The following is a 12,036-nucleotide window of genomic DNA, read 5'->3' on the forward strand; positions in this document are numbered from 1 at the left end:
ATGAGCAATCTTTGGCAAAAGATGCAAAGAAAAACAGCAAAGGTTTCTTTTCTTATGTAAACTAAAAAAGAAGGGATAAATCAGTTAGTTATTTGTTTTTAGGAGCATTAGCAACTAAGGCCATATTGCTCCGGGATATGCAGTGGTCATTCCATGACCTTTCCGCACCCTCCGTATTTGGTGGTGACGGGCTCGAACCCTGGTCTAATCAAGAAGCGTGTGCTACGCACTGCTGCTCTTTCCCACCTGGCTACGTAGGTGCCTGGATAAATCAGATTGGTCCACTTGATATTGATGGTTTGACTGTAGATTATCCTGCCCAGATAGCTGTCAAGCTGAATGAGTATTTTGCTTCTACATTCACACGAGTTATTCAAGGAGGGGAAGGCCAGAAGTTTATCTACCTCTAACAGGAAGTTAAATGATTTTGTTATAACAAAGTAAAGCGGAGGAGAAACTGTTGAAGTAAAACATAAGAAAAGCACCTGGGTGGATGGGAATCTATCCAGTTATATTAAAGGAGGCAGCAAAGGAACTAAGCAAACCATTAGCATAATTATGATTGCATCACTGGACTCAAAATCATCTAGACAAGACCAGTTTGATTGGATACTGTGACATGGTCACAAAGGAACTGGATGCAAAAAATAATTTTCATATCGCACACTGAGTTCAGGAAAGCTTTTGCTACTGTTGCACATGGAAGACTATTGTACAAATTGGAGCAGTATGGCATTAAGGGCATGTTGCTACAATGGATAAAAGGATGGTTGAATGGGAGAAGACAGTTGTAATCAGTGGACTAATGTTATTAGTGGAGTCCCCAAGTGTTGGGCTCATTATTGTTTTGCATATCTATCAATGATATTGAAGAAGGCATATCATGCTTAATGTCCAAGTTTGCAGACGTTGGCAGGGTTAGTAATGACAGCATGCTACTGCAACAGGATCTAGAAGTTGGGCAGATGGGCTGAGAAGTGGTAACTGAAGTTTAACATTCAAAAATGCAAAGTAATGCATATGGGTAGAAGTAATCCCAGAGTAATGTACCAACTCTGTGGTACGTACTTTTTCATTTTCTACTGCCCAATTAGGGTAGTAGAAAATGAAAAAGACCCAGGAGTAATTTTGCAGTTTCTGACTGCAGACAGGCACCAGAGCAAGTCATGAGGTTATGTTATTTGTTGTTATTTGGTTTTTAGGAGCATTAGCAACTAAGGCCATATTGCTCTGGTGCAGTGGTCATTCCCTCACCTTTCCGCATCCTCCATATTTGGTGGTGACGGGCTCGAACCCCGGTCTAATCAAGAAGTGTGTGCTATGCACTGCTGCTCCTTTCCACCTGGCTATGGAGGCACTGGTCATGAGGTATTGTCAATGATATATACAGGAATTTTGCTAGTAGGGAAAAGTAGGTAATTATACCTTTGTATAAGGCAATGGTCAGGCCACGCCTTGAGTACTGCATACAGATCTGGAGGCCCCATTTTAGGAAGGATGTAGAGTTGCATTAGCGAGTACAGAGAAGGGCAACGAGACTGGCGAGGAGAACAAAGGGGTGGTCTTACCAAGAAAGGCTTAAGTTCTGCAAATTGAAGTGTCTGGAGACTAGGCACCCATGAGGTGATCTGATTGAGGTGTATAAGGCTTTGAATGGGCTGAGCACGCCAAATTCTGATGGGATTCTTCCTCTTGCTGAGATTACAAACTTGAGTTCAAATAATCTAAAGACAATTATAGACATGCAGAAATTTGCCTTTAGCCAGTAGGCTGTTTGATTGCTGGAACAAATTTCCATCTGTCATGGAAGTTGACAGTTTAAGTAAATTCAAGGAAGAAGTAGACAAATGTTTGGAGCAAATGGATGGGAGAAATGGAAATTTTTTTTTTTTTTTTTTTGGCTGATGCTGTATAAAACTTGCTTTCTTGCATCATATGCCTCTACTAATGCTAATTTAATTAATGGGAGCAAAGCAAGTAATCAAACTATAAATCAACACAATATCAAATTAAAAATGTCAGTGATGTTGGCATCTATCAAGCCCTATGCTGCTTAAACAGTTGTAAAAATGGTGGTGGTGGTGTTGCACCTGACAGGTGCACACAATTAATTATGCTGCAAAAAGCTATAAAACATGCTTTAGAAACTAATGGAGTAAAAGTTGGTCTATATTTAGAAAGCTAGAAAAAACTTTTTAATCATTAATTTATTCTGCAACATTGACACTACATCTGTGAGATGATTTTTGTACCTAACAAAAATTCAAAAACCATACCAAATTTTTATTTCATAAAGTTTTGGAATTTTTTTTTTTTTCCAGAATTATAGTGCAATTCAGAAACATCTCTTCTAATGCCAGTATGAGAAATTACTGTTACGGACACTACAAGCTTACAATTATGAATTATCAAAACACATGCATGATTTAACAATTATTAATGGTTTATAATGGTCTAAAACTGTCTTTTTGAAAGATTCATTATTATTTTTGAATAATAAACATAAGCAATCACTGAGGATAGATGCATAATATTCAAATTTTGTAATATCTGAAAATGGGAGTAATAGCATCCGATAAAAATAATTGTATTAAAATTTATTTATACATATAATAACATATATTATATATATAATAAGAAATATGTACATATCTTAAATTTATTTAAGATTTTTTGCTGCTGGCCGACAACCTTTCTGAGCCATAAATCTGGATTGGAGAGCAGGAAATTGCTCTCCAATCCAGATTTACAGGACTCATCCCCACGTGTGACAGTACACTTGGACCAGGAAGAATGACAACACACCGGACTGGCACTACTTCACCCTATTGAGAAACACCGGAAGAGATTACTAATCCTGGATGAGTCCCAAGGAACGAAAACCCACCTGGACTTGTCTAAATGATGCAAATGCACGCAAACCTAGGAAGATCACAATGACAAAGACCTAGCACAGCCCTGCAGTCAGCCATACTGGCCCTCCAAACCATAACATATGGGTGGAACACTTTCTATTCTAATCGAAAGTTGTTGAGAGAGAGAGAGAGAGAGAGAATTCAAAAGATGATTAACATTCTTTCATGTTTTGGATTATCATAAGTAAAAGTTGTGGTTAGAATTTTAATTTAAAGCTTGATTTTTATCATTATGTGATTATATGATATGCAATGAATTAAAAAATAATGACTGGAAAGAAAAAAGAAAAAAAAAAACAATGAAAATTAGTTTAATTTAAACTATTAATGATGGCAAGTGAAACAGGAGTATATACACAGCAGATAATTTTGTGAGTTATGTATCAGGCATTTCTCCACCAGGAACCATCTGTAAAAGAAAAAGTAAAATTAGTCAAATAATAATACATTATTTTCATGATGAAAAAAAAAAAAAAAAATCCATATAATTTTTTTAAAATCTTTATTTGGATGTTACAACATTTTAATAATAATAATAAAAAAAAAAAAAAAAAAAAAACCAATGTAAGAAATTTGTGTAATTCTTAAATTACATTAATTTTGTGGGAAAATAATTCCCAAAATTTTATCTGACTCAACATGGAATGTAAATGCTTGGGCAACAAGGAACCATTACTTTGATTTCATGAATTTCTTATGTGTTCTAATATGACAATATCTTCAACACTGTTGAAATTAACAAATTATATTACATGATGACGCAAATTAAGGTCATATAGAAAGACAATTATTGCTGCCTGTGTCCCAAGTTACCTAAATTAAAATACTTCAAAAAAATTAAACCAATGATGCAGTCAAAGACTCCCAGTGGAGACACTTCTTCATATCACCCAGAGAGAGATGAAGACAAATGAACCCACAAGGATCACCTCCCTAGGAAGCATATGTGTAAGTAGTTCCAAAGGAGATTGCATTTCACTCACTGCTATTAAGCAAACACATCACTGGACGTTCCAAAATTTGAATACAAAGTAGGATGCAATTAACTAATTTCAAATGTTTGTTAACTGGTTGGAGTCTGTTAAAGTTTGATTGCTTTTTAATGAAAACCCCAAGCAGGAAAGGTATTATAACCTATAGTACTCAGTACTGTGCATAGGCTGAGATATGTGTAAGCATTACTTTGACCATCATCAAATAAACTCATGTCTATATTACGCTTCACCCACCTTGCAGTTTCCCCGAATCCTTAAGATATCCTCAATGATACTGGAAAAAACCCTTGCACCATCTTTGTTCAAATGAATATAGTCTCTACAAAACAAATTCCTTCTACATACAATTTTGGGCCACACTGATAATTCCACCCCCCCAAGAGCCTTGCAGAATCCCCAAAGTCTTGAGTTGATCCCTATTGTGTCCAGACAGAATTGCAAATGCATATACATTCTGACCTAATCCACATGTATTTTTTCAGCACAGTCCCATATTTGACAAACAAATCATCAGGTTAATATTGTTAAACCTCATATGAATGATAATGCTCTCTTTTCTCCCCTTAAAACCTGATAATTTGTTGGTAACAAACTGATGCGCCCAGCACACACACAAGTGTTCTGGTCCATCAATTTTTATTACAAAAAATGTTGCCTGTTTCTCCGACAATAGTCTCCCAATAAAATTAAATCTCCTTCAAACAGAGCATCATGCAGTTGACTGTTCTGGGACCCAAATTGGGATGCATCAATTGGCAGGTCACAAGATACTTGATACTATTATATAAAATGTTTTTCTTCCCATTTCACAATTTTTGCCATTATTTTAATTTTTTGTTTGTGGATCTCATTAAAATGAGATGGCTGCTTCCAGCCTGATCTATAATAAAGTATATAATGATTAAATACAGATTTGATCATCGTAGAGTGCCACTGTTAGCTGAATGGTAGTGGTATTAACATTTCACCTTTGAATAGTTCTTTAGTTCTTTTCTTGCTCTATACAAATTCAAATTATTATTTTAGGTGGGTTGCACAGTTTGCTACTCAAACCCGTACCATGTAGAAGCATATTTTCATGGGCCAATTTGCATATTTTGCATGCTGAAAAGCCCCAACATATCTCAGAAAAAAAAAAAACAGCTCCCACTGCCCAAGGTCAGCTAACTACTTTTGACTAAAGAGAATTTGAGGAGGTACTTGAGCAACCTGTCCCTTGAAATGCCAGTAAATTCAGTCATTAATTCAACTATTTTATGAACTTGCTTTAAACAGTTGAACATTAATCTACAAATTTTTTTTCAGTTGATTACATAGCTACTTCCTTGTCATGTTTTCCTTTAATAAAAAGGGGAGTAAGGATCAGTACATTGATAACTAAGTTAGTTAGATAAAATATAGTACAGTACAATAATAGTTTACATTTTAATTTTGTCCTTAAATCTTTCATTTTGTTTAATATGCTATTTCTTGACTTCAATTCAATCTGAAACAAAAATGTGGTGTCACCTGCACATATGGTTACCACATGGGTGCAATATTTACTTTGTGGTCATAAACGTCACTGTTACAATGTTAAGAATATTGTGGTTCCCTCAATGACTATAACCGAGTCTGACTAGTCAAAAGTAGATAACATTAATGAGGAAGAAGATTAGGAAAAAATGGAAGGAGGAAGAAAAAACTTCATTGTTTTAATTATGGTGCTATTATAAAATTAATGCAGATGACCAGAATAGTGCTGGTTTTACAAAACACACTTTTTTTCCCCCCTTCTGTATGCATCATGACTGTAAATACTTTGAATGTGGTTTTCAGTATTTTAAATTTAAACTGGATATCCCCAAGAACATTACAAGTGGATAATTAAACAAGTTTAACAAAAAAATTTGTGAAAAACCTTTTTAATATTAGCCTTAAAGTAAAGTATTATTACTATAAAAAGAGATCTATGGTTATGGAGTAGAGTACTGTAAAATGTTTCAGTATGTTTTTGCTCAGATTACGAACCTGAGGGGGGACATAAATTCAAATTGAGGAAGGACAGGTGTAGAATAGATGTGCGGAAATTTGCCTTTAGCCAGCGATTGCTGGAACAAACATCCATCTGTTGTTGTGGAAGTTGATAGCTTAAATAAATTCAAGGAGGACCAGGACAAACTTTTAGAGGGAATGGATATATAATTTTTTTTTTTTTTTTTTTTTGGCTGATGCTATATAAGCTTATACGCTGGCTTTCTTGCATCACATACCTCTATTACTACTACATTATTTTAAAACTGAATAATGGCCAATGTAATTTGTTTTTCAGTTAAAGTAAATTAGATTTATATGTCTTTTGGGGTAAAATATCTTTAATTTACGTTTCTTAATTAAAGAGACATTCCATATTTCTAGTACAAAAACTATATAATGTTTTGTTCAAATAGATCCTGTTTTCAGTTTAATATTAGTCTGCTGATAGAAACTCTTAAAACATCTCTTGGTCATTTCAAGCCAAATCAATAAATATATTTCTCTAATTAAAAAAAAAAAAAAAAAAACCAAGGATGAAAAGCTTTCCTTGAAAGGTAATGTAGGTTTCTGCTAGGCTGATAGTGATCTTAGCTTGAGAAAATGGGTAAATAACATAGGAGTCAAACATATGTCACCTTTTTGTCTTACCTTTAATAAAATTTTGTTCTCCACTTTTTCCAAATGGGAAAATGTCCAAAGGTTATAAAAGTGAACTCAGATGGTATTTATAATAGAGACAACATTAATTAAAATGTTGTCTTCATTAACATATTATTATACTACATTTAATGTGACAAGGGTTTTCATATTAAAAATGTTAATTTTGCAATGATATAAAATATGCCATTAAAATATTACTCCCAATAGTAAAAAAATTACAATAATCAGCAAAGTGAAGTTAGAAGATATCTGTATAAAAAAACAAGCGGTAAATTTAAGTAACTCACCATTGTAATATTATTGCCATTCAATAATATCTGGTCCAGCTTAGTAATTCTTCTACCTTCTGGAGTGCTTTCACTTGAGGGAGAGAAAAAAAAATATAGCGTATTAATCAGGTATTTATTTATTTTCACCTTCACCAAGTTTTATACCATAAGTATGGAATTAAAAGTGCAGATAATTCTAGTACCTATTTATTATGCATAATTTAATTTGAGAGAGAGAGAGAGATTGTTTTACCTTGAATAAATAACTAAGTAATGTATATAAGAGTATTGTATGTGGCACTGGTTCTTGACCTTTTTGGCCAGGGTACCCCTCCTTTGAAAGTTTGGTAAGGTCCTCAGATAACCCCCTAAGATTACTATAGGAATAGAATGGCAAGAAAGGATCATTTTTTGGTTTTTTGCATGTATACTATATTATAGTGGAACCAAAAAATAATCATACTCAATTTTAAACTTAAAAAAAAAAAAAAAAAAAAAAAAAAAAAGTAAGTATTATTAAGACTCCAAATTAAAAAATAAACTTACTCAGTGAATCCAACGAAATCTGCTGCGGCAGATTTTCAGCAATTTTGCTGAAATTAGTGTCAAATTGATAATTGACAGCAAATGTCTACCAAAGCATCAAGTCTGTTTCTCTTTTTTGATTCTGTATCACAATATTTGGCAAACCCATGTTCACACAAGTCATCACAAATGGTAAAAGTTTATGAACTGCTTTGTCTGTCTGCTATATTAGGGAAAGAGTCCATCAAACTAGCCCAAAACAAAGACAGTGGAACACTATGTTCATCCTGGCTAGTTTATTGGATCAATCAGTTCTTTTGTGGATAGGACAGAGAAGTTTCAGTTTTTCAAGAAAGGGTTAGCTATCCACCTGTAATTTTCCATGTCTTATTGACAGGAAAATATTCTTCAAAAGAAACTGACAACTGTGTGAGATGGTCAGTTATTGCTTTCTGTAAGTGTGACTCTGCAGATATATTTTTTTCCAACAAGACATGTAGTAAAAGTATCAAAGATATATGTCCTGCTTTAGCTCTTTCTCCAAAGAATAATTTTATATTTGGATGCAGAGATTATCATTAGCCATGAAAAGTGTTGTGTTTTTACCATGAAGTGATAGATTCAGTTTGTCAGATATATTGGCAAGGTATGCAACCCCATGTGAATTATAATTACTAGATATAAAGTTGATAAATCTCTGCAGTTTATGTAGAGTTTTTTTTTTTTTTTTTTTTTTTTTTTTTTGTGGCTTTAGCTTTATGATCAGCAAGAAAAATCACAATTTCAGAGCATAATCTAGAGAATCTCATCAGCACTTTACCTCAACTCAGCCAATGTGCTTCAGTGTAAAAAAGTAAGCAGTCATAGTGTGCTACCCATTTCTTTGCAAGTCTGCTGAAAGGCCTTGTATTTAAGCCACTAGATTCACATAATTGACTATTTCTATTAGTGTCTTAAAAATATCTTTTAGTTTCGCAGAAAAAAAAAAGTTTTTCACATCTCAAATTTTCTCTGTCAAGTACATAGCGACTACTTGAACAGGAAGGGTGTGCCATACCATAAGTATGGCACACCCTTCCTTGATTCTTATAACATCTGAAATGGGACCAAAACCAGCCTTGGCACCGTAAATACACTTCTTCCAGTTGAGTTCATGAGCACAAAAAAAAGCTGTCAAGTTTTTAAAAAATATCAGCTCCTGTTGTAGTGGTTTCCAAATAATCACAGATAAGAATGTCTTCACACAGCTCACCATTATACAGGTATTGAACACATATTGACAACACAGCTAGGCTACTAACATCAGTGCTTTCATCAAGTTGCAAGGTAAAATAAGGTGGCAACTTAAGTCTATGAATCAGATCAATGAACTCAGCTGAGCAAAGTAAAATTCTTTTTTTTACAGTGTCATTAGAGAGTGGCAGTGTCACCTATTTTATTTCTGCTGATTCGTTAGGTCAATATTGTCTCACACAGATCAACAGCATGGGCCTTTCCTTGACAAGCAATGCAATAGCACACTTTCAGTAAGGCTTCTAATAATTCTTTTTTACAACTCATAAATATAGATTTTGCTTTTTTTTTTTTTTTTTTTTTTTTTACATAATACTTTTTCTCTTCGAAAAAAGTAATATGGACTTGCTGTTCAAGTCTCGATTTCTTTCAAAATGTCTCAACAGAGGAGTTTTATACAGTTATTGCCAAGTTTCTGTTCATATATTAAACATAGAGGGATTTAATTCTGCTCATCACCACAATAAAAGAAGCCATATTTAAAATATTCATTTTGATAATGTATGTCTTTTTTCGGTTCTTACCTGCAGCTGATTTGCTTTTAGACTGACTTAGTGAATGGTTATGATTACATTTTCCACTTTGTTTTTAATATTCAGGTGTGTTCTTGACTTCTCTTTACAGGATTTTCTGTTCTCTCTGTAGAATCTAACTTTCTCTTTGTTCCTTTTACTAAAAAGGTATCTGATTGGATGGTGCAAAATAAAAATTAAAAATAGTTATGCAGAAAAACCACATTGCTCCAGCACAAACTCACCACACAAAGCATTTCTGGCACTCTTATCTACTGTAGATCCATATTTCTAATAGGGAAAAATAGGTAAAAATTGGCTGTATATTCAGTTGCCTAGTAATTTTTGTATACAACAGGACTTGTCAGTGAATAATTATTGTAAAACACCCAGTTTCTTCCCTCAGCTGGATATGCAATAAAAGAGTATTTTGGTGGAACACTAATTAGAAAATAAATTTTTGTAAACAAGAGCACATGACATCCTTTCATTGACTACAAATTACAATTAGGCAAAAACTGCTAAGGGCTAAACTAGACAAAAATATACACAAAGTGAGAAGTGATTTATGGAGAAATCATGTGACTTCACAGCAGCACTCTGATAGGCCAGACAGTTTTCTAAAAACACAATAAATTCTGGGGCACCAAGAAATAAATATATAGAAAACACACACACACACACACACACACACACACACACACACACCTGTGAAAAACTAAGCACATGAAAATCCACCATACTAAATCTTCTGGTACTGCTCAAGGTATGACTGGTTGAGAACCACAGGTGTATGGGTTAGAAGACAGAACAGTTTATTTTAAATTAGCCATGAATTTTGAAAATTATAATTTTCAAGGAATATATAAGAAAGAATATTGTGATAAAGAACAGAAGTAGAAGTGAAACAGAGATAAATGTGTTTACGTCTGGGTTGGGGATGGGGGGGGTGGAATCGGATGCACATTTAGAAGAATGGTAGGAAACATCTAAAATAAAGAAAAACAGGCTATAGAAACAATTTTTGTGTGATAAAGAGAGCGGTGATTAATTAACCTGACTGTTCTCTTTTAGATAGAGGTTCTGGGGACAATGTCACAGATGTAGAAATATTATTCTATGGGAAGGTAAATTTGTAATAGAAAAAGATTTTTTTTTTTTTTTTTTTAAATTTAGTTTTTAGTTTCATCATCATCATCATCATCAGCCATTTTCAATCCACTGCAGGATGAAGGCCTCTCCAGCAACTTTCCAGTTCCTTCTGTTTTGAGCACTGGCCATCCATTTACTACTCGAAAACTCATGAATTTCATCTATCCATCTCCGCCTTTGTCTTCCAGGTTTTCTTCTAGCTCCTCTTGGGTACCATTCTGTTATTTTCTTAGTCCATCTGTCATCATGTCTTCGGGCTATGTGTCCTGCCCAAGACCATTTTAGTTCTTTAGTTTTGATAAGAATGTCCTTTACTTCAGTTTGCTGCCTAATCCATGTGTTTCTCTTCTTATCTAACAGTCTGATTCCCAATATGATTCGTTCCATTCTTCGCTGTGTAGTTCTCAGCTTCTCTTCCATTCTTTTGGTGAGTGCCCAAGTTTCACTTCCATAAGTCATGGTGGGGAGTATACATTGATTCATTATTTTACGTTTCAGACAAACTGGGATATTGCTCTTCAGTATGTGACTATATTTCCTGAATGCTATCCATCCAAAATTTATTCTTCTCTTGACTTCCAGCCATTTATCATTATTACAGCTAATAACTTGTCCCAGATAAATATATGACTCCACCTTTTCAATTACTGCTCCTTCAATCATTATTTCCCTTTCCGTGGCATACTTGTTCATCATTACTTTTGTTTTAGCCATATTCATCTTTAGACCAAAATCCTTACTAACTGTGCATAACTGATTAAGATTTTCCTCTAATTCTTTGGGATCGTGGCTTATGACCACAATGTCATCTGCAAATCGTAAATGGTTTAGGTACTCTCCGTTCACATTGACTCCTTTCTGCGACCAGTCTAATCTTCTGAAAGCTTCCTCAAGGGCAGCAGTAAACAGCTTCGGAGATATTGTGTCTCCTTGTCGAACTCCTTTCTCGATTTTAAATTTGCTACTGTCTTTGTCTAATCTAATAAAGGATGTAGCATTCTCATATATTTTCTTCAAAATCATAATATATGGAGTATCTATGCCTTGTCTTTCCAGTGCCTGAAACATTGCCTTATGCTGTATGGAGTCAAATGCCTTTTCATAATCCACAAATGCCAGGCATAATGGTGTTTTATATTCATTTGCTTTCTCCATTAGCTGTGATATTACGTGAAGGTGATCCATAGTTGAGAATCCTGTCCTAAAGCCAGCTTGCTCTTTCGGTTGATTCTCATCAAGTATTCTTTCTAATCTGTTAGTAATGACCCTTGTGAACAACTTGTAGATATGGGATAACAAGCTAATTGGTCTATAATTTCCAATTTCTCTCCTTTCTTATGCAGCAAAACTATGATTGCATTATTCCACTGCTTAGGCATCACACCTTTTCTAATGCACTTTGTGAAGAGCCTTGCCAGTTTTTGTGTTATGTCTCTTCCTCCCAATTTTAACAACTCTACAGTAACTTCATCTTTCCCCAGGGCTTTCCGATTCTTCATTTTCTTCAATGCATGTTCTACCTCATCAGGAAGAATATCGGGTATGTCGTATGTGTTGCTACTTTGCAATCCATCTTCCCCACTGCTGGTATCATTCCCTCGCTCCTTGTATAATTCTCTATAGTAGTCTTCTGCTATTTGAATTATGCCTTCTCTGCTGTTTATAAGTACACCATCGCTATTCTTCAGTTTCAGTATCA

At 34.3% G+C, this 12,036-nt stretch overlaps 1 protein-coding gene across 1 annotated transcript in view; it reads right to left on the reverse strand.

The window, feature by feature from the left end:
• Positions 1–3,209: 3,209 nt before the first annotated feature.
• LOC150075754 (U6 snRNA-associated Sm-like protein LSm5) overlaps positions 3,210–12,036 on the reverse strand; it is a 58,520-nt gene continuing 49,693 nt past the window's right edge. Inside the window, exons 4-5 of the mRNA XM_090387405.1 lie at positions 6,874–6,946; positions 3,210–3,324 (exon numbers count right to left, since the gene is read on the reverse strand). Coding sequence (XP_090243531.1) covers positions 3,292–3,324; positions 6,874–6,946 — 106 coding nt within the window. The 3' untranslated portion in view covers positions 3,210–3,291. The remainder of the gene's footprint in view (positions 3,325–6,873; positions 6,947–12,036) is intronic.

The sequence above is a fragment of the Mastigoproctus giganteus genome, chromosome 13 (genome assembly GCF_048544385.1).
Source record: "Mastigoproctus giganteus isolate SK-2022 chromosome 13, ASM4854438v1, whole genome shotgun sequence".
Lineage (NCBI taxonomy): Eukaryota > Metazoa > Arthropoda > Arachnida > Uropygi > Thelyphonidae > Mastigoproctus > Mastigoproctus giganteus.